At 33.7% G+C, this 24,309-nt stretch overlaps 1 protein-coding gene across 1 annotated transcript; it reads right to left on the bottom strand.

The window, feature by feature from the left end:
• Sec62 (SEC62 homolog, preprotein translocation factor) lies at positions 1 to 23,623 on the bottom strand. Its single transcript, XM_046422925.2, has 8 exons — positions 23,384 to 23,623; positions 16,092 to 16,200; positions 15,074 to 15,179; positions 9,204 to 9,408; positions 8,882 to 8,974; positions 6,249 to 6,309; positions 4,347 to 4,466; positions 1 to 1,587 (listed from the first exon to the last, which is right to left on the bottom strand). The coding sequence occupies exons 1-8, from the start codon at positions 23,417 to 23,419 to the stop codon at positions 1,118 to 1,120; spliced, it is 1,200 nt and encodes a 399-aa protein (XP_046278881.1). The 5' UTR covers positions 23,420 to 23,623; the 3' UTR covers positions 1 to 1,117.
• Between the last annotated feature and the right edge of the window lie 686 nt (positions 23,624 to 24,309).

The raw sequence follows: 24,309 nt of genomic DNA, 5'->3' as shown, positions 1-24,309 counted from the left end.
TTTTCTTTTATAGCCTTTATTTTAAATTGATATTTTAGAACAGTAAATTATCTTTCACAGCAGGGCCTCCTGGTCTGGTAATACAGTACCCCCATTTCTGAATGTAAAGTTTTAAAATAAAACAAAATGAACATTAAGGCTTACAAACAGCTACTTTTAAGTCTGCTCTTATATTTAATAAGGATCAGTTTTTACTCATATTCAAATACATGGAATGTTGGCACAAAACTGAAGCTGCTGTAGAAAGATCACAGGTGTTCTGTGGGTTATCGAAACTTTCACTTCTCTAAAAACATACCCTTACATGGTCTTAATTTTACAAATTTAAGTGTTGAGAAATGTCTAAATAATAAGTAACAATTAAAATAAAATGTTTTATTCGTAAATTATATACAGAATACGCTTTACGTTACAAGGAGATGGGGAAGAAGGTAGGAGAGCCATCACCTTCCAACCAATGCTGTTCATGTTCTCTACTGGAGATGACCATCTTTCTCTGAATCAAACGTACAAATCAGTTTGGATTTCCTAAGTTGGAAAAGGAGAATTTGCAGCTAAACTAGAAGTGCTGCTGCATTGTTATTAGTTGGCTTGTTTCCACGAAATGCTTTTGAACCCTGCTAACTCAGAATCTTAAGAAATTTCCTGGATAATTTTATGATGAAAAACAAAAGCAAACTATCAAGAACAAAGTGTTACGCATTTCATTCTAAAGAAACTGTGAAATGGCTATATAACTCTGCATAATCTGAAACGTTGCAATTTCTTTATTCCTTCTAAAGTTATTTTGATTAGTCTAACAGTAAAAAGCCATACAACTATCAAAAATGCCCTTAATCTAAATGTCATTGTGGAAAATGCATCTTTGATAACTATCAAAATGAATAAGACCTACTTACTGTTAAATTATCAAATGGATAAACTTATTAATGGCTTTAGACTGTACCAATAGTAGTACCAATACTCTATAAAATGAACTGAATAACTGCTTGGATGTCAAATACATTTCAGTAAATGGATATAAAGAATGCTACAAATAAGATGTGTACATTATGATGATCAGCCAACATAGAAAATCCAACCTCTTGCCCTTAATCAGTTCCCAAAATTAGTCGAATTATGATTTTTCATGTGAAGATTTAGGTATCTCTCCATCATTGTCTTCTTCCTCCTCTTCTTCACAATCCCCATCTGTTTGCTGTTCCAGTTCCTCTTTTGTAATCATTTCAAAATCATTCCCATTTCCACTACTGTGTTGGGATCGGTCATCTTCTCTTCTGTCACTGTCTGTGTCTGAATGCCGTTCTCCACCTGAGCCTTCTGTTCCATGATTTCCTGGTCCTACTTTTCCCTCCTCATCTTCCTTTTTCTCACTGTCTGACTTTTCCTCACTGTCGGACTTCTGCTGTTTTTTGGTTTCAGATTTCTCATCTTTCTTTAAGTCTGCTTTTGGTCCTTTGTATTCATGTGTGTATAGAGGCCTAAAGGAGTCAATGAAGCCCACGTCAGCAGTCAGATTTGGCAAGAACCAAAAGTGGTGCCTTCCTCCAGTTATGAGCCAGATGATGAGAAACAAAATGCAACGAGCTGTGGGAAGAAAAATTTCTTTGAATAATTCAAACACTGAATCAGGGAGCAGGGAATATTTGTTAATAAAACGCTAGGAAAACATTTAGTTTTATTTGCACATTTCATGCACCTTAATATGAGTATTTAAATCCTGACTATTTTAGCATCTATCAAAACATTCTCATGGCAGAACATTCTGCTCTGAACTTAAGTGCACAATGCTGAAATGCCACTCCCAAAGAATTACTTTTATTTTTTCATCTGGGTATTGTTAAATGGACATACACTTATGATTTATGTAATTTGTGATGTTATACTCTAAAAAACAGCAGTCAGTTGGAAGTTTAAGCATTCATGAGACCATGTGTAAGAAATGAAAAAAATGTGAGTAAGAAATGAAGTATATCCTAAGAAAAAACGCTTTATAAAGGAAAAAGCAGGGCTGCATTATGACTTTTCTAAATCCTAGGTACTTTTGCCTTTGTAAGGCACTTCCTTTATAAAAAATAAACTAAAATTATATTTTACATATGTAATGGTACAAATGCAAACATAATACTGCAGTCTACTAATATATACAATCATATATATACACACTCTACCACTGGGCTATTTCTGATTTTAAAATAAATGAAAACATTTTTGAGGGTTGCACAAGGTATAGTAGATCCAAGGCATGCACTTACATGGCCTAAATGCTACTCTAAAAAATCAAGGATAGGTCAACCCTGGATAAAGAATCCTAGCATCTATCTTCTATTTGTTTTACTAATTAGGTAAGTTATATAATTTTTGCTTATTTAAGGACCAATTCTCTCAATAGTAAGAAACAATATAATACTAATGAAAGCAAGGGAGTTTATGTATGTTTTATGACATTACTCTTTTAGAACAATATATTATGACAAAACTGAGATAATGAAATTTTACAAACTCTAATACTTCATGTAGTTTTCTATTAATTTACCAGTTATGTATGGCTCAGTGACTTTTCTTTTATAAAGACCATAATGATTATATAAATGTTATAGGCTAATCAATGGATACTTTTTTTTCCTTCATGACTATGTATCACTGTTTCATATAAAGCCTCAAAAAAGCTTGTCAATGCTTCTTCCATTATTTTGTTCTGGAAAAATAAAAAAACAGTTATAGCTATGCCTTGATTTTTTAGAGTAGCATTTAAAAATAAACTACCTTATTTATAAAGTAGTATTTTATTTCCACAAGAATATAAATATGCAAAAAGAATGTTGTTAGAATCTTTGGTGGTCCAAACAGAAAAAGTAAATGTTTGAAATTATGACAAGAACAAGTTCCATGATAGATTAAGAGAGAAAATGAATAACTTTTAAGGAGGCTAAACATTTTTTTCTCCAAACACAATTATAATACTATGATAGGTTTTATAGGTTTATAAGACAGATGATTCATAATATGAAATCTTGTATCAAAACCTAAGAAAATTCAATATAGAAATGGCACAACTGGGCATGGCAGAATTCTAACATGCTTTACAGTTTTTTCTCCATGTGGCATTAGATTACCAGGAGCAAAGGGAAGAATCACAGAAAAACTGTGACATGTACTGTCATACCATTTCTATACCAACAGTGACAAATTTTAGAAAAATGCCAAAAGTCTTATTTTAAATGGTGAATTAACAAAGCATATTCAAAGTAACTACAGCAAGAATTTATTATTTTTGCAGTAATTTATTATTCAGTAAAACACTTTGATATTTCAACAAGGCCAATGCAGCTTATATTAAATATTTAAATTCTGTGCTTTTTATTCAATAAAGCATATTATAATTCTGCTATGGCCAGGCTATATATGGTAAGATTAGGTTTTATTTGGTCTAAACAAATGATTTGCCACTTTGGGGGAAATCAGTAATTTCTACTCAGGTACCAAAATAAATTTTAGATACATCGAGAAATTAAATGTTTTAAACATCAAACAGGAAAACATAAATAAATTGGTGTCTTCTGTAGCCAAGAAGATGATCAAAAGGGCTAATAGATTTAGATCACATAAAAATTTAAAAACCCTTTTCACATCAAAAAGACAAAATTAAGAGCAGGCAATAAACTGACAAGGCAGACAAAAAATCAAAGATTCCCATCTACTCTTTTTTTTAATCAGATACAACATTTTTTATACCTTTATTTAGTCGGACACATATCTTTATTTATTTTTATGTGGTGCTGAGGATCAAACCCAGGGCCTTGCATGTGCTAGGTGAGCGCTCTATGCTGAGCCATAACCCCAGCCTTGTTGAAATATCAAAGTGTTTACTGAATAATAAATTACTACAAAAATAATAAATTCTTGCTGTAGTTAATCTTTAAAGCAAACCCTTTTCAGATTAAAATATAATGTATTATTTACTTCAACATAACTAAAAGGATAAACTTAAAATGTTTCACCATAAAGAATGATAAGGTAAGCAAAGTGATATATATGTTAATTAGCTTGATTTAATCATTAAAACACCACATTGTACCTCATGGTATAATCATGATTTGTCAATCAAATGTAATATTAATCAAAAAATTAAAAATTAAAAAAATCCAGTAATCCTTTCTTCAGATTAGACCCAAACTAATCAAGTCTGAGTCACGTTTTGGGATTTAACCCAGAGAGTAGAATCATGTAACTCTTGACATACTTATGTTAATTTTGCTATTAAGTTTTACTAAAGTTCCAGATTATAGTTCCAACTGCTCAATACCTACCTTACTGAGGTTAGTTTTACTACTAGTAATACTTACCAACAGCAAGTAGAAGAATGCTGGCTACAAAACAGCCTGCGCCCACACTGAGGTAATAAACACCTACTCTCATTTCTGCTGGCCAAAGAGGGAAGAGTGTGGCTGCTATAACTGCAATCACTAGAACAAGAAATGACAAAATTACATAGATAACTTTTAGAATAAAAATTTAAATGACTTGGTTGTAACAATAGAGAACATATTCTTTGGGGGAAAAGCTAAGAACAAAAAATAACAAACCAAAATAAATAAATAAATAAATAAAATTCTAAAGACCCTATCATAGAGATTGTGATTCTGGGGTGGAGCTCTGATATTCACAGACTCAAGAAGCTCACCAGCTGATTCTGCTACAGACTGCCTTTTTAAAATCAGGCGTACTGTATAGAAGTATCTCCAGTATTAGTAGGTCTTTAGAACAGTATTCAAATTCTAGCTCTATCATTTATAAGCTAAGTAACACACAGCAAGTTACTTAATCCTTTTCAGGCTAAGTTACTTTAGAGTTAATCAGTGCTGTTGTAAGGATGAGATGATATACTGTCTGTAAAATATTTAGCAAAGTGACTACTACATTAGTAGTAATCAATAGCTATTAGCTATTTGGATTTAACAGTTTCTACTCTTATCATAAGAGTTGTTTTGAATGAGGTCCTATGATATCATATTCACCAAGATTATTTTAATTAATATCTATTTTTCTATTTGTTATATCATTCTTCCCTACCCACTCCTACCCTGAACTTAGAGAAATATACTCATGTTCAAAAAAACAAATCAGAAGGTATAGTGAAGACTACATCTTCGTTTAATTCTTGTTCTACTCCATTTCTGAATAAATATTATTCTTCTGCAATTTCTTTTAAATTAGATATATTCCAGATATCTTTCTTTCTTTTTTTTTTGGATACTGGGGATTGAATCCTGGGGTACTTAACTACTGAGCCACACCTCTAGCCCTTTTTTATATTTTTATTTAGCGACAGGGTCTCCCTGAGTTGCTTAAAGCCTGGCTTTGAACTGGCAATCCTCCTGTCTCAGCCTCCCAAGATCCTGGGATTATAGGTGCATGTCATCACACCTGGCCATTCTAGATATCTTTCAATCAGTGCATACTAATTCTTTAAAAGATACATGGTATTCTACTATACTGTAATTTCTTTTACCCCTTTCTTATTAAAGAACTTGAATTCTGTTCAGTTTGAACCTCTAACAGATAATATCAGTGCAAATATCCTTGTACATATACATCTGTGCAACTGTGTTTGTATAACAGAGTGAATTCCTTTAAATGGAATTATTAGGCCAAAAGATATAGGCATTTAACATTTGAAAGATTATATGCTAGATTATGCTCTTAAATATAGTCTGAAGGATTTGGATTAAAATACGCAACACTTAAATGCATATGCTTGTGCAACTACACGCATAAAATTGGATAAATTCCTACAAGTATAATTGAAGGATTAGAGTATATGCATTTAAAATTTGAAAGATATGCCAAACTGACCTCCCTCTAAAATTAAAACAATGGATATACCTGTCAAGTGTTGGAGAGACCTTCTAACTAAGACCTTCACTGTCAAACTCTATTATTCCTTTAATCACTGTTGCTTTATTTTGTATTTGAGCGTGATTAAGTATCATCCATGATTGGTTATTGTAATGCTTTATCTGTGCACTACCTTACCATTTTTCTACCAAGTTGTTAATCTCTTAAAGATCTTCATTTTAATATATTGCAAATATTTTCCTTAGTTTACCATTTATCTTCTGACTTTATTTAAAGTACTCACTTTGAAACAATAACTTTTATATTTAGAAATAATTTCCTTTGTGGTTCTGCATTTGTTTCCTAAATTTTAGATTATACTTTAATGCTACTTACATCCTGCTACTTACCAAGAATTAATCCCATGACAAATGTTTTAATGTGAACTGGGTCATAGATCCACACATAAACCTAGAAGAATCAAGAAACCTTAGTGCTTACAAGTTCTAAGGTCACAATGGAAAGTAGGTCTTTTTTTTTTTTTTTGGTGATACTAGGGATTGGAACCCAAGGCCTTGTGCATGCTAGGTGAGTGCTTCACCAGAACCACACCCCCAGCCCTTTTAAAAAATTTTTGAGACTATCTTGCCAAGTTGCCCAGGCTGACCTCAAACAAGTGATCCTCCTGCCTTAACCTCCTGACAAGTTGGATTACAAGTGTGCACCACTGCATCCACCATAAAGTTTATTTCTACATTTAAGGACCTCTAAGGCAGTCACCAACATCTTAATATATGAGGCTTACTTTCTAAGAAAAATTCCAAAGACTTTCCCTTTAATAATAATGGTTCCTTTGGCATTCATTCAGTTAGAAAATGATCATAAGAATGCTGCTTGTTTTGTACATACTTCCATGCATTCAATAATTTGTTTATGTGTGCAAATCACTGTTTATTCAAAATAAGGATCAGCAATTATCAATCCTTTTGTTCCTATGTAATAATGGATCTGTTTGGGCTAAGAACATAGTTAAGATTCCAGCCAGGTTTTACTAAGATCCAACAGCTCTAAACTACATATTTTTCTCTCCTACTGACAACAAAGAACCACTATCATGCTTGGGGAACATAAAGATTCAGTGACTCCCTGCAATAATTTCACTGTCCACTCCTTCAAGGAGGGTTTTTAGCCCACATGAAGAGAACCACTGTTTTAAAGCTTGATGTACTTTTAGCAGGCAATTTTATACAACAGAACATCGTTCAGATTGGAGATGTTCAATCATCATCCATAACTTTTAGTTTTATTTCTTAATTTCTACAAATAACAGAAGTCTTTCATTTCCTATTTGACCAGAATTCTTTCTGTCCTTCCAACTTGGTTCTTCTATTTCTAACACCTGGGGTTCTGCTTCAATCCCTACTTTTATTCTTTACAATCTCCCTGGAAATAAGTCCATAGACATTACTTCTGCTACTTACCATTCTAAATAAATATATTAAGAAAAAAAGACATTTCCTACCTTTAAAAATTGTGGAATACATGGTGGTTTCTAAGAATAAAATCTAGTCTTTTCAGGATGGCAAGACCCATGCTTTTGCTCAGCTTTTCCTTCCCTAAAAGACATAAATTCTTCCTGGTTCACTTGGCAATCAGCCTGTCAGCCTTGAAGGCTCAGCTGTGTCCAGGGTCTTTAAACCCTACTTGTCCTTTCTAATTAGTTTTTGAATAACAATTCCTAATTGTTAATCTTACACCATTAATGCTTACCATTCAACAAAGTAACTAGTTTAAATGCTTCTGTGTTTGACAGACTGCTAAGTGCTTCTGTGTAGAGAATTTCATTGTACTTACCATGCTATTCCCAGCACCTATAAAAATAGCTGGCATATAGCTAATGCTCAATGCTTAACTGATGGTACTAGTGCACTTCTATTACAAGGGTTCTTAACCAAACTTTTGTCTTTTTTTTTTTTTTTGTACACTGTATTAAACCCAGGGCCTCTCACATGGTAGACATCAACCAAGGTTCTTAACCATTAAAATTACCATAAGATATTTGTATGCAGATGCATACCCATGCCCACCCAACCTTCCGTTTAAGAAATTTAAGATTCTCATGCAAATATGTTTGCGAAAAGCCTAGACAGAACACGTTTTTTTAAAAAATATTTATTGCTTAGTTTTAGGTGGACACAATATCTTCATTTTACATTTATGTGGTGCTGAGGATCGAACCCAGTGCCTTGTGCATGCTAGGCAAGCACTCTATCACTGAGCCACAACCCTAGCCCCAGAACATATACTTTTAAAAAAGCTTCCCCAGAATTTCAAACACATAGCCCTAGAAGCCAGTATTTTATATACACTACTTAATATTTTAGTAAGAAAGAATATGCCCTGAAATTCACAATAGCCCAATTGTATATAACTAATGTTTTTGTATTGGTTAAGTAACTACATTAACCAATGTAATCTTCCTGGAAGGTTGCCACCACACAAATTTACAATTATAAAAGATACAATAAAAGCTAGCTCCTTGAGCAAAGCATCAAATAATGTTGAAAATTTTAAGTCCCTCAAGTGATGTGTATAAGAGACAGAGATCAGTCGATGTCCCCCATTAACTACTCTGTTCTTTTTTTCTTTGATAATAATTGAAAATTGCAATTTTAGCTGGGCAGATGATCATTCAGCATAAAAAGTGCATATCTAAGACTTTATTTCAGGTAAGTATAACCACGTAACTAGATTCTAGTCAGTGGAATTCAAGCAGAAATGAAATTGCCAGCTTCTTGGACAGTGTCCTTAAGAGGCCTTCTTAAATAGAAGCATGGTTTTTCACTCTTTTCCTCTTCTGGATATAGATATCCAGGTTGGCAATCATTTTGGACCATGAGGCAATCTTCAAAGGTGAAAACAAAGGAACTTAGGTCCACTATGGAGCTGCCCTATCTCTCTAGATTATACTGATGAGAAAGAAATAAGCAACTATTTTGTATTAAGCCATTATTTCTTTAGGTTTCCTCTTATATACTCTTACCTCATTTCCATCCAGAAAAACTTGATCATCATGTGGCTCAAGTTTGAATTTTTTCTTCGTTTCCTTCTTTTTGGGAGTTCCTGGAGTTTCCTCCTATGAAAACCACAGGTGAATAATAGAAATAACACTTATTATCAAGGAAAAGCAATATAACATTAATATAGTCAAAAATTTTTTCACTTTTAACACAAAAGATTCTTAACTATGATATTTATAAATAATCCCAATATAATCATCTCAAACGGGTGCTGATATTTTAAATATGCTTATATCCCAGTAGATCAAATACACATCATTTTTACTTAATTTTAGTTTAATTTACTTTTTTGGATTCTTCCTTTTCACCATCTTTTTTTTTCTCTTTTTCCTTTTTTGTCTTTTCTTCCTTTATATTTTCTTTCTTATTCTTTTTGTCCTCTTCTTTTCCACTTTCAGCTTTTCCTTTATCTTTTTCTTTTTTTATGTCTTTATCATACTTCATTTTCATTACTTTTAAAGCCCGGTGGAAAAACTGCTTCTTTAAAAGCCTTAGGGGTAAAAAAGTATAACATTATATTCCCAATCTATTATACAGACATAGACTAAAAAGCAAAAAAAGATCAAGACCCAAATAAAATGAGCAAAGAAAGACATAAATTGGCAACCCATAAATTACAACTAGTAAGCCCATAGAAATATACTGAACTACACCAGTCAAAAAACCTTTTATAGGTCAATTAGATTATATGAAAGTTGTCAAAACTCAATGATATTCAATATAATTTTCACTTTTAACTATTTAATTTAGGTATAAAAGAGATTATAGGTTTGTAATTACTGATATAAAATTTATCTCTAGGTCCTTTAAGAGTAAGCAAGACTAGCCTCATTTAATGTTAAGTAAGTCTCAATGCCAGAAATGATAAAGAGGAAAATAGTGTAAAAATGTTAACAGATTAAAAGTGTGTCATGCCAAGTATGGTGGCGCACACCTGTAATCCCAGCAACTTGGAAGGCTAAGGCACAAGGATTGAAAAGTTCAAGACTAGCCTGGGCAACTTAGTGAGACACTCTCTCAAAATAAAAAATAAAAAGGGCTGAGAATAATATAGTTCAGTGGTAGAATAACCCTCCCCCTGACTCCCAGTTTAGTCCTTAGTACAGAAAAAGAAAAGAAAAAAAGTGTGTCCATGATTTGATTAATTCTATTCATATCTCTTCACCATTTTTCTGGGTGTCGTTTTTTTTTCTCCATGGACTTCACTATTCAGGCTGGCATTATGATGAGATATTTTCAATTAAGTAATGAATAATTAAATACAGTAAGATGAGATTTCTGGACTCTGATAAGGATTATCACAAGATCAATTTGAAAAATATATTTGGCAAAATATTATGTATTCTTGCTTTTGTTAACTTCTCTCTATACACACTGTTCTTTCTTCTTTTTAGTAGTTATTTTTTTTTTTTTTTTACATTCTCACCTCTGGACCTTTACACTGGCTGATCCTTTCATCTGGAATGTTTTCCCCCTAAATAAACATGTCTTTTTGTTTTACTGCCTTACTTTCTTCAAGTTTTTTCAAGTTTTCCCTTAACCTTAGTTGACCGTGTATAAACCACAAGCCCACCCCATCCTCTCTTCTGTTTCCTGTTATCCTATCCTTAGCATCTGTCTTCTTACTATATAATTTGTTACAACTGTTTGCTCTTTCACTAACTGTAAACTCTTCATGAGATCTTTGTTTTATTCATTTTTATGATAAGTTTAGAAGCTCAGCTGATCCCAATTTAAATCAACTTTGCGGTTGACAGTTCCTTTCTAACCTTATAATCCTACCAAGAAACTGGGTTACCCTTCATTTTATCATTTATAAGCAACTTTTTCAAATCTTATGTTCAAGCTTCTAAGTTTCTTATCTTTTTCTTCACTACTGCCTTGATAATGTACAACTACCACAACACAATCTAGAAGCAAGGTCTCACTAGTACTATCTGTACCTGCTAATCTACCTTTCTATTTACACCTCACTGGTGCCTGCTCTAGAACATCATGTCATTTGTGAAATAGATCTTCCTGTCCAGATGACCACTTCTTTCTGGTCACTGTGTTATGCCCACTGGAGCACTTATATTTCACCTGCCTGGATGGGCTTCCATTTGTAGCACATTAGGTCCAATCCATAATCATTACCATAAAGTTTACTTTTAGGTTTCCTCATCTGCCTATTCTATTTGTTCAGAAAATCTATTTAGCATATAATTTTGTAAATACACATATAAATAAAATTAAGAATTAATGATTAGCTACTTATAAACAGTAAGTGGGATATAATAGTAGTGGGGTGTTTGAATATAAAGGGGTAATTTATATTTTTTACTTCAGAATGTCTTGACAAATTTATAATGAACATATATTCCAATTCTGTTTGTGCCTTTATGTGATTTCCTAGAAGAAACATTTATTATCATTTAATCTGAAAATGAAATCTTTTTCATGTAATGTTAATTTAAAAAAACAGCATTTTATATTATAGTTTATATTACAGATGTCCACATAATAAATGTCCACATATTGAGAGTACATGTATACACATATAGATACTTTAAATGTATATTCTCAAATGGTAATGTGTTTAACTACAAAACAACATTATCAATAATTTAGGTTTTCTTCTGTATCATTTTCTTTATCTTCAGTTTCTGAAATTTATATCAGTGGAAAAAACTCTTAATAAAGAAATAAGTAATTTAAGAAATAAACCATTGAACTTTAGTAAGAGGGAAAAAACCTTTTCCCTGATGAGCAGATACAGAAGGGCATAGGACAAGTAGGACCGTCTGCTTCTTCTGTCACTTTTCACTCTTCCTGCAAGGTTATCCCCACCCATGAAAGAAAAGTAGATTATTAACTTCCAATCAAATCATGTTGAAAATAATTTCACATTGAGTTAGGTTCAAATATCATCTTTACCACCTGACTAGCTAAATGACATTAGGTAAGTAACTTAACTTCACTTGATTTCTAAAATGACATACCTATCTCATAGGGGTTTTTAGGATTGAGAACTTGTAACTGTTGAACATAGTGTCTGGTATACATAGAGTCAATAAATGTTATCATTATTGCTATGGCAAAATCTTCAACTGCAATTACTAGTTATGGGATACATATACATTTGGTTTCAAAGATCATTATAGCACTAGTCCATTTTGTACTAAGTACAATCACTGACTTACTCATTTATGGGTCTTTAGAGGATGTCTAAAAATGCTTAAAAATGTGAGATTAACATTATTTAACTTTTGTAATAAAATCAAAGCCTCTACTTATTTGGCTTTACATATGAGATACAGAATAAATCATGAGCCCAAAGAAATATCTGTCTTGATATTTTTCACAGAACTACTTATACTTTCTTATCTCAATATATCCTATGCCCTCTCCTGGGAATAAATACCCCTTTTCTCTTTTTTGTTGGGTAACTGCCTATTTATGTTTCAAATTTTGATTAAAGCATTTTCATCAGCTATTGTTATTAATTATAAATCTGTCCCAACAGATTAGAATTCTGTTTTCTGAGATAGGAAGCAAGTCACAGTAATTGTATTCCAGGGGCTTGCTTTACAATAGATATGTGATAAATACATGATTGAGTAAATAAATGGTTTAAAAGCAGCCTGTAAAAAGTTTTAAAATTACTTCTGTATTTTTTCTCACTTCTTAAGCATTTTTTTTTCAGATTTAACAAATATTTATTTAACGCCTGGCCTGTATTAGGTACTTTCACCTATGTATCAATGGTGAATTTTAATTACATGTCCCATTGTGCCAAGTGCTATGGAGAAATGATCCTACAACTGTTTTCAGATTTAGATGCAAGAGATTAAAACACTAACACATATACCAGAATTCTAAAATGGTTAAGGGCCAAACTGGATGATACTAACTTGAAAAGTCAGTATAACTTTAGAAACAAAGGTTAATGTGAACTGGAGGACCTGGGGAATACTACATGGTAGAAGTAGGACTTGAGAGATGTGTTTGTAATATTGACAGGCAGATTGGATAGAGGAAAGAGAACCACTGAAGGAAAGTGGCAGGTTAGGATCACAGAAAGACCAGAAGAGAGAAAGAGTGTGACTCACTTGCACAAGAGTGAGGAGGACATTACTAGACTGCAGGTCAGTGATGCAAAATTTCATTGACACCTAGTCTGAACTAGTTTGCAGAGTTCATGTGTGCAGTAGGCCACAAAATGTACAGATTGTACTAGAAAAGATCTTTTTTTTTTTTTTTTTTTTACTATCCCACATTTTCCTGTTTTGTGTCTTTCCTCACACTTCAAGTGAAACTGGACAAGAATCTTACTGTGGTTTTCTCTATGGCTGAGCAGGAACCCATGAGGACTGGCCATCCAATCCTCAATAGTTATATTAGAAATGGCTTCTCTCCTTTATTTTAATGAAAAAAAAGGACAGACACAACATAAATGGGAATAACATATAAAATGAAAAGTGAGAACACCTCTATGACATTCTCTGAACCTAGGTCTTTGGAGCTTTTAAAAGCTTTTAAAATGGTTCCATAGCTCCTACAAGCCCAAATAGATATGGGCCATACTGGCTGCTCTCCTTCTCAGAGAAATAGTCTCAGAGATTTAATATCCAAAAAAATTAGTATTGGCAAGTGACTCAATTGTAATCTTTGCTCCCTTAAAAGAACCATCATCTTGTTGGAGGAAATAGTCATAGTGCAGTGGTTGAGAGCATGGACTTTGAAGCCAGAATACTGTATTTAGAACCTTAAGTCTTACCAGCTTTGTGACCTTGGGCAAGGTTCTTAAATTCTTCATGCCTCAGTTGCTGCATTTATAATTTTTACACCATATGTAAAAAAAAAAAAATTATTTTGAAGTGGGCAGGGAGTTTGTATTTTGGAGCTAATTCTAATTAGACAAATTGCTGTAAGGAACAAGTAAATATCAACTGCACCACTGTTAGGGTATCCCCACCCAACAATGAAACGTACTGTTTCTGAAATGCCTATTAGTGATCTCTCGTCTTTGACAACTAAGAATTTTAAGGAATATTTGATCCCAGTGGATCAGGACGCTGAGGTAGGAGGACTCTTGAGTTCAAAGCAAGCCTGAGTAACTTAGTGAGGCCGTAAGCAACTCAGTGAGACCCTGTCTCTAACTAAAAAAAAAAAAAAAAACTGGGAATGTGGCTCAGTGGTAAAGTGCCCTTGGATTCAATCCCTGGTGCCAAAAAACAACAACAACAACAACAAAAAGATAAATATTTGATGATTATTTAATACAACAGTTTAAGAAACCAGGCTGTGAAACAGTGGATTTTAAGAGGATTCTCAGATGGCTAATATCTTAAGTGTTAGTAAACCCAATATTAACACCATATCTCAGCATTTTTTTTTTTCTTTTTGCAAAAAAGTGGGATGGAACCATTATATGCAGCTTTTTTCTTTTTCTTTTTTTAAAAATTGTGCTGGTGTCATTTAGAAATCATTTATTATTAATCTTTGGTGCAAGATTAGGATGCATGGAATATTTCTGAATACACATTAATGCACTGTGAAGATTATGTGGGGAAATGCTATGTATCCCTCCCTACGAACATGAAAAATAATCTAAAATCTCCAATTCTCAGATTATAAATATCAGTGTCATGAAAACAAAATTCAGTCAACATCTACTATTGAATATACTTAGTAAGTATTAATAAGTAAATCCATGGAGTGTCTGCAAAGAAAAAATATGTAATGTGAAAAATATATCTATGTTACCAAATTGTACTGCATCCTGAATTCTCAAAGACAGGAAAAGTAGATGTAGTTGCCTTGATTTTCAAGGAATACTACATTAGTAATCATTAAAAACAGGGAAGGGTATCTGGCTTATGGTTCTGGGCACAGACACTAAAAAACCAAGGATAACAAGGATATAGGAATCCCTGCAAAAGTTTTAGAAAAACACTCCCAACCATTTGCTCTAAAAGAGAAAGAGCTTGTTCACTATAGACTTTGGCATATGATATATTGCTGACCCTTTAGTTTAGCGGGCCTGGCAATAGAGTAAAAAAGCTACCGTTAATGATAAAAAATAAGTAAAGAGTTTTAATACTATGGTGAAACTTAAAAATTATTTTGTTATACAAAGAAATAAATTTTGTTGTGCTAAGAAATAATACTACCTGTTGCAGTAATCAACCACAGACTCCCTTGTTGTAAATAAAGCTTCCTCTCCTTTCTTGGCCTTTGCCCACTTGGAATCCAAAAGGCAATCCACTGCTTTTGAAGCTAAAGAAGAAATTTATTATTTTAAATTTAGTATTCATGGGAACTTATGTCTACATAAACAATATTTCATAAGGCAAATTTCAACATTCTGACACAGAAAATAAAACCTAGCACAATGTAAAATTAAGTATAATATGACCATCATAACAGTTCCTTAAAACCTCAATTTATGAAATATATTGATAAGCATCTTTTAAAGTAACGTTGTGAAATAAGTGGCTCTCAGAAATACTATTTAAAACAAGGTAAATTAATAGGGAAATGTTTATGACAAAAATTTGCAAAATACTTGTATGCAACTATCACTCTTATCAAATACAGGATAAACAAACTCAAACACCTTCCTCTTTCTCCACACAGTAATAAAAATTCTCATCAAATTTTACTGTAACCCACTGAAGAATAACTCTGTAAACAATCAACTACTGTCAGTAGAAATAGCTAAATGTTAGATTTAAAGTGATCAGTATGTCTATTTTTAAAAAACTCTGAATATCAAAATCATTAATATTACTAAAGAAAGAGAAGATACAGAATTTCTTCTCTATAATGGCAACTCAATTTTAATTGATAAAAAAGGCAACACAACCACTATTTATAAGCTATGGGCCCTATTATATACTACAAGAGTTTATAACAGGGTTGTATGGATAATATGAAGAACCAAAGCTCCTAGTTAGTTCCAAGTACACATACTATCAAGATAAAAGTTAACACTTCTGAATACTAAAAGTAAATCCTATTTTTAAAATTTCCAACAAATGCAATTAAAAAGAATAGGATAATCAATTGTCATATATTAATCACCAACTTTTAATAAACACACTTGGCAAGTACTTCTAAAACGTCTACAAAATCCAAATTTAGGTAACTTCATATGATATGTACACTAATATTGTTTTATAATCCTACCAATAAAATAATCAACACGGTGACCCATCATATTGGTGGATTTTGTTGGACAGTTGAATCGAAGATACTTGGCTACAGCCTTCTCTTCTTTAGATGGTTCACCAACTTCCTGCAACGTAAGAATATTAATTTAATGTAATGATTTACTTGAGAAATTTATGCACTGAAGAATAATTTACAGATCTGTTCTGTAAATCTTTTCAAATGAACTACAGCCCTTGCTTCAGGCAATCTCTGGAGCTTGGTAATGCACAAAAAAGAGAAAAATAGAGATTTTTAAACTATATATTTTTCAAATACAAATAGACAAGGGCCAGACCTGTCTGCTTTTTTGGCCTCAACTCTGCTTTTTGGCATTTGAATTGTTTTTCCAGTATGGTAACTACTTTGTACCAGTTCATCTTTTTAATAGTCACAAAACAATAATTTAAAAGATAAGATGTTGCCAATAGTGACTGCCCAAATGTCAAAGTATGACAAATTAAGTGTAAAATAGCTACAACCAAAGTATGTACCCAGAATAATATGTATAGCCCATTGGGACAGTTCTCAAAGTAACCAAGGATAGCTGCCTCGATGAATATTCCTTAAGAACTCCTAAGATGCTGACAATTGGTACTAATTCCCTCCCCTTTCCTCTGTAGTTGCAGATACCAGGTATTGTCTGGGACTCCTTTCCTACCTTGCCTTCTTCTTTTCCTTAATAAAGATAAGGCAAAAATTAGAACTGCAGAAAACAGATATTACTATGTCATTTGAACATCTGGTTAATGGAAGCACACTCACAAAGTAGTTTTGAAAAAGCTTTAATTCTTCCCTGTTTTCTTCCATATCTCTCTCTAAATTTTCTATTATATACTCTGCCACTATCAGCTGTGAGTTATCTGTAGCAATAAAAATTAAAAGCTCAAACGACTCAACTGGAATGAAGACTACTATAAAAACAAAATACTCATGAAAAAAATTTTATTAAGATACGTACCCCAAAAACCCCAGAGTCCTAAAAAATTGCAAAATCAATATTTTAACACTCAAAAAGTTCACTAACATCTACATAGTTCATGATCTGAGTCTTAGCTATAAAATACATTTCCTGACATAATAAAAGGTGAAATTCCTTATTAGAATTTTTAAAACCATTTTATGTTAATATATGTTGACATCACATGTTAAATGACAGTATTTAATTGTATAATGTACATGTGTAATAAACATGAGCTTCATCTATTAGTAAATATATATATTCATACAGCTGAAAAAATTACATAATAGTTGAAAATAATGATATATTAATGCCTTACAGAAACCAATTCTATTTTATAATCACAACTATACTCATTATCCCCTCATCTGATACATCTGTTGTCAATTTGAAGATATATCTAATTGATAACTTGTTACTGGCATTAAAAATTGTGGGAGGAAAAACCATTCAAATATGTACTTCTTGACTGCTTATCCTATGATCTTCAGATGCTACTGTTAATACCAAACATTTGTAAGGCATGACACCTTCACTTTGGCACATAACCATCAAAAGAAGCAACTGCTATTTTCCAAAAGGAGTGGAAGAAATATATTTTAGATGTACACAAAGTAAAAGTGAGATAAATGTGGATAGGAACAGTTAAAAAGGATTTCTTGAAAGAAGGCACTGAATTTTGAAAGATGAATGAGTTTGGGGTAAACTGAATGAAAAGTATAAACCCGGTGGACTCCAGGAGAGACCAGTTATGAAGCTCTGGGAGATTAATATGTATAAGTAATTTTTATTTTATTCTGTAAGCAGCAGAAAGACCACTAGTAATTTTTGAATAGAAGAGAATTAGAAAAATGTTTTAAATATTACTTTGGTGGTTCTGTGAGATGAATTTGAAAACAACAACAACAAAAAACTCATAAAGCACGGAAACTAGTTAGAAGACTACTACAATATTCAAGTAAATGTGATGTGATGCCAGACCAAGAACAGGGAAAAAAAAATGTAGATATCTGAAACATTACAAATATAGAATAAATAGGATTCAATTATAAAGAATGAATGAAAAGGTTAGTTAAAGGTATGTAGGTCAACAGAAATGATAGTTTTTCAATAACAGAAAGGAAACTGGGAGGAAGGTAATTCTGGAGAACAATAATGTCACTCTGACATGGTATGTCAATATTCACACTAACTCAATTAAAACACTTACTGATTACAGATAAATGTATTAATCTTCTGAGAGATAATCAAAGTAGTACATGTAAAATTGGGTTAAATATCAGGATACATAAAAAGCTGAAAAGTTGATTCTATTATGCAATAGGGAATTTTGTATATAATGTATATACAAAATTTTTAAATCTCATTTTAACAATTAACTTCAAGTTAGCCAACTTTTCCACAACTGCATACCCTCCTTGGAAAGATACTACTAAGAAACAATGACCAGAAGAGATTTAGAAAACATAGGATTTGGATAATCTCTCCTAACTAGACACAGAATTACTTGTCCATTGATACTTTCTTAAAGTATCAGTAACTTATAATTGTTATCCATATTACAATATGGATTGCCTTTATGAAAACAATACAATTTGTTATCTCCTGGGGCTTTGAAGCCAGAAAGAAAGATCCAGTGAGAACATGACTATGAGAAGTTGGTCATACAGGGGATCCTGTATGATGGCTTTATTCTGTTTCCCAGCTGCAGCCTAAAGAGGGTATAAAATAGTCTAACCTGCTTCTTGTTTATACATTGAACTACAGTATCTTCCCTGTGTTCCCTTTTGATATGAACAAAATATTAACATTTCAAGGTTTATAAAAAGAAATAAAGGCCTTTTAGGAAATTAGCACTCACTAATGAAAAGGAAACCAGCCCATCAACTCTGAAACAAAAGGAGAGAAATTTTTAGGCAAAAAATTAGAATGTGTTAGAATGAGGACGTTAAGATCCAACAAGTTTAGGCTAGACTGCCTTTCTTTGCACCCAAATACCAATGTGCTAATTGCTGTAAACCACTTTTAAATTCAAAGTTTGGTTAAAACACTCTTATAAGATTGTTTAACAAAAACTATTTTTACTTTAGAACACATCAACAAACACTACAATGACACAGATTACCAATTTCATTATTTTAGCCAAATACTTAACATTTTTGAGGAAAAAAAATTAGATCCAGAGTAGGTAAACATGGGTTTTTATCTTACAGAATTTCTGATACAGAAGAATTTAAAAACTATATCCAATAGAATGCCTTACTTGATCTGTCAATACTCAACTGAGCAAAAAAGAAAAAGGTTCAAGTTTACAAACTGTAAATTTGTACACAAAGACACAAAAAAGACAGTATAAAAATATTTGTGAAAATGCCAACAATAGGTTAACAGAATAAAATCTGAAAGCTGGAAGGGACCTAAGGTAAATCATTTGCTCAAAGTCACACAGCTTTGTATATTGACTGTATTAGTATCCTTCTGTAACACCTCCAATTCACTTCTATTGTATTCTCTCTGTAACAACAGGTTTGTTAGGTAACTGCAAAATCCTCCATTAAACCTGTGTGGGGAGATTTCAGACTTAGGACTATCTTCCTGGGTTCCTTCTCTTTTCTTCAGAAGGTCCTGAGAAGTAAGACCTGTAGTCTGGCTCTATGGTCCAAAAGTTGCTATTTTCTTTCCTTTCCTGAAATTAAGCATAGCTTATGATATGTCAGGGGTTTAGTGCCAGGAAGACAGCTAAGTCCAACAAAAATAACTGACGGAGGTTATAAAAGTTCTAAGAACAAGTAAGCCATTTAAATGTCCCAAAACTCAACAAGATATACACATATGCAAAATACTGGATGAGATGATTCCCTTTAGCTGGGACAAGTCATATTAAGTCTTTTTGTTGTACAATTTGATATAAAGAATCAGGATTAAAGTATTTCTGAATAACTTACTTTTATCAATGGTGAGGTAGAAAGACTATTCAATTGGGAATTAGAAGATCTATCTAAAACTAGTTTTACTATCTTGATGAGCAATCCAGGTTATGTCACATAACCTCACTGGACATCAGTTTATCTGTAAAATGAGGGCAGGCAGTACACTCTAGGCCCATCATTTGTTTTTATATCAGACTAATTGGTGAAGAAGTTTCAAAAAAAATTTTACTAGACTATTTTCAACTCTTAAATTTCATGACAACAGGATTCTAAATCAATGCTTCTAGTAAGCAGCACTGTTAATCTGCATGAAGTTACTATATTTCTTTAAAAACATTACATAATTGCATTTCTTAAATAACTTAAAACTCTATTCAAATTTTTCATTAATTTGGAATGATATCACTCTTATTTGAGAATCTCCATCATTAAAATTTGTTCATCATGTCAATGAACATGTGGCTCACTTCAGGTTTTCAGTGACGAGTACTTTCAGTCCTAGAAGGAAATGTGACAATAGTCTTCTTGCTTCCAACTTTGATGGGACACAAGAATCTGAAATTATGCTGCACTAGAAAAAGCAAATGAATTAGCTACTACTTTTTTTTTTAACCCTGAACTTATTTTATTGTTTATACCAAACATCCTCCCCCAAATTACAAATTATAATTCAAGGTTACTGAATCTACTTAACATAAAATCTTTTCTAGAAATGAATAATCATGAAACATCAAATAACAGGAAACAGGTGTTATTGTAGAATACTCTGCTTTTAAGTCCTACAAAAGAATCTTTTCTTTAACAAACTCTGAACTTTGTCATTAATTTGATCTTTTAATCTCACGTGATATCAATAGCATAGAGTTTCTGACTCTCTGGTAAGGAAAAAAAAGGGGGAGTTGACTAGGACAGTGTATTTTTATAAATTTGTCAGAATTTTAATGACATAAAAGTACCACTCCAAGATCTTCCACAAATATTCTACACAGTTATTTAAAAAACTGTGATGAGAAAATAATGTATTTTCATTTTGCAGTATGCAAAACTAATTTTTAACAATCAGATCCTGAAATAAACAATAGAAAGTAAGTAGATATACTTTCTGTAACTCACAATCTAATGTTTATTTACTGAATAGATAGCTGTTAACCAATCTTCACCACATTGAAAAGTGTTTAACAAAAACCAAAATAATAATCCAACCTAAGTTCTTTATCCTAGGGGAGGATAAGAAGGAAGAGGTTGTGCACCAAGCACTTTTTGTAACATTTATAACTTAGTAAGTATAAATGATTTACCTACTGTTTTCACAGCAACTGTATAAATGTAAGGTTTAAAACAATTGTTTTTTAAAGGTAAAAAATCCCTTACATATGCAGAAAATTGAGGTTAAAAAGTAACTTGCTCAAAATTACTCTAAAAATTGGTGGAGCTTCAGTACAAAGAGGCACAGGGGCAAACACTAAATTTCTGGGCCACTACCTCTATAGTACTATACTATATTCATCTACCTTTTTATCAGCACCTATTCAAAAATTGAATTATATACCCTTCCTGACAATATTAAGGTGCAGTTTAAACTGTAAAATAGTGTGTGTGTGTGTGTGTGTGTGTATATATATGTATATATATATATAATATTATATTTTTAAAAATTTGTTCTAATTAATTACACATGACAATAGAATGCATTTTGACACATCGTACATAAATGGAGTGTAACTTCTCATTGTTCTGGTTATATGTTATGTAGAGTTACACCATGAAATCATATATGCACATAGGGTAATGATGTCTTTATTCATTCTACTATCCTTCCACCCCCCATATACATTTCTCTGTCTAATCCAAAGTACTTCTATTCTTCCCTAGCGCCCCCCCCTCCTTACTGTGAATTAGCATCGCATATCAGAGAAAACATTCAGACTTTGTTTCTTTGGGATTGGCTTATTTCTTTTAGAGTATGAATTCAAAACTCTTTGAATAGTTTGTAAATATAGCTTACAAACAGTGGGTATTCATGGGCATAAAATTTGTGTTGTCAAGTATAAGGAGTACAGCAAGTACAAATCTCACAACTTCCAATAAAAATTTTGGTAAAATGTTGTCTATATAAATCAGTAACACTAAATTTCAAAAGATCAGGAATAGTATGATTAGAAACTTCTAGTGATCTTAAGCCCTTGTCTTCAGACCTGTCTGAACTTGGAATTTGCCTCTTTTAATTCCCTTTGGTACCCTGTTCACAATTACTTTTTTTTTTTTTGCCAAACTGCAAACTTACTAGATCATTATCTTTTTTCAGAGTACTTGAAAGACCACTTTAAAAATTTTTAATTTAAACTTTAACTTGCTCAAAACACCTGTAAGAGGGCCAATAAGCTGATAAACAAAAGTGCAGAGAATATAAATAGGAAAGTCACTCTATTCCAGGAACAGAAAACAGTAAGTGTAACAATTGGAGATAAGTATAACTGACAACTTTACTACATGCTATCAATTTATGATGCTTTTGATTTCTCAGCATATGAACTGCTGAGACTAATAAACATCTTGAGTCCAAGATGCTCAACATATTTAATCCTCTTGACAAAGAACAACAGGGGGAAAATTGCTGGGAAGAAATGCACAGATGATATGCATATGGAATGAGGGAGGGATGTTATGTAGGTTATGAGGATGACAAACTGGCATGTGAAAGGTTTCTGGGTGCCACCAGCTCATTGCAGCACCAGTGGGGTTGTGTTTGTTTACAACGTGTCGCCTGGAAGAAAGCCAGTAAGCTTCAAGTGGAACTATGAGGTTAAAATATTGAGGAAACACGTAAACGCAACTGAACATCTGGATTAGGGGATCACAGCCTGCGCCCCTGGGGCATTTGACCAGGTCCAGGTCCTTCCCCCTCTTACCGTCTATGCGCACAAAGAACCTCTGCTTTAGGTCAACCCTCCGCCTCCTTCTACCCCAATTACCGTGGCCTTAATTTCGGGATAGCTAAGGCGAGAGGATGGGTGAAGGGAACGGAGGAGGGGCCCCGGGTCGGGGTGGGTCCCTGTCCGAGCTCCGGAGAAGGCTGACCTGCCAGCGTAGGCTTGGGCCGGCGCCGCCACAGGAACCCCAGGCCCTCAGCCGCGTCTCCGTGGCCGGATTCCCAGAGCGGCGCCTCCTTCCTTCCCCTGCTGCTCCACCACCACCTCTGTCTCCGCGGTAGCCAACACCGCCCCACTTCAGGCCCCTCACAACGACACAGCCTGAAGCGGGCTACCTTGCGGCGGAACCCCACCCCTCCTCTCCCTCGCGCGCCTTTTCAGGAGGTCTTCCCCGCTTCCTCTCCTTCCGAGCGCGCTGAAGCCCCCTACCCCTGGACTGGGCTTTGCTACCTGGATCCGCTTCTTGTGTCGCCTGCGTTCCGCCATGTTGGCCGCTCCGCCCGGTTCCTTCTGACGTGGAGCGAGGAGGGGGGCGGTGGAAATCTCGCGAGAACGCGTCCCGCGGTCCGTTATGTAACCCGCCGGCGGGCGCCGAGAGAGAGGGAGGTCGGCTGCCCCAAGGGCCTAAGGTTCTTGGTGGCGGCTTCTCTTCCCTCCTCTCCTGTTGTTGTGGGAACTGGAGAATTCGCCAGAACCCGGCGGAAGTCAAGAAGTGAATCAGAGAATAGGAAGGCTGGGAAGAGAGTTCCGTTCTGAACTTGACTGAGCATCTGAACTACCTGGGAAGCTACTAAAATGCAGATTCCCGGGCCCCGCCCCCTCAGAGTCAGGCTCAGTATATTTGGGGTGGGGCCTTTCACCCAACGGGATGGCAGAGACCTACCGAGTCCTAGAAATCTTTACCATGGTAATTCCTATCATGTCACCAACAAGCTTTATCTCACCTCTTTCAAATTTCATGAGATTCCATTTAAAAGGTGAGAAGAACGAGGTAAATGAGGGGTGGAGATACAAACGGACTCATTCAATGCGAAGGGCGAGACCTAGTCAGTGATCTTTTCCCACGCGGCTTCCTCGGTAGCAGCTCCTTTAAATAGATTAGGCTCTTCATGCCATTGTCCAGGGGTTTCTTAAAACTCACTTTTAGAATCCTGAAGTCAGGGAGAAAGAACCCAGGGAAGTTATAAGATGAATAGGAGAAAGATCCCAGGAAGTCTGGTGGATTATTATTATGGACTATTGGTATCTTAGAGCTATGTAAGACCAAAGAGAGGGGTTTAAATAGCTAGCGCTTACATACAAAGTCCCATGACTTTATGGAGATTTTAAACCATTTTTAATTGCAGAAAATTGGGAAAATAAAGGTGAGATGCAGA

The sequence above is a fragment of the Marmota monax genome, unplaced genomic scaffold (genome assembly GCF_021218885.2).
Source record: "Marmota monax isolate L192 unplaced genomic scaffold, Marmota_monax_Labrador192_F-V1.1 WCK01_AAM20220418_F8-fsc00110, whole genome shotgun sequence".
Taxonomy (NCBI): domain Eukaryota; kingdom Metazoa; phylum Chordata; class Mammalia; order Rodentia; family Sciuridae; genus Marmota; species Marmota monax.
Note: the sequence above shows the minus strand (reverse complement) of the source record. Positions and strands in the feature narration are given on the sequence as shown.

Bases quoted from the DNA above. Each gene is read 5' to 3' on its own strand.
- Sec62 (XM_046422925.2), bottom strand. From the start codon at position 23,419: ATGGCGGAACGCAGGCGACACAAGAAGCGGATCCAG. The intron at 16,201-23,383 runs GTAGCAAAGCCC...CTTACGTTGCAG, and splicing joins GACACAAGAAGCGGATCCAG to GAAGTTGGTGAACCATCTAA. The intron at 9,409-15,073 runs GTAGTATTATTT...TTTACCCCTAAG, and splicing joins GTGGTTGATTACTGCAACAG to GCTTTTAAAGAAGCAGTTTT.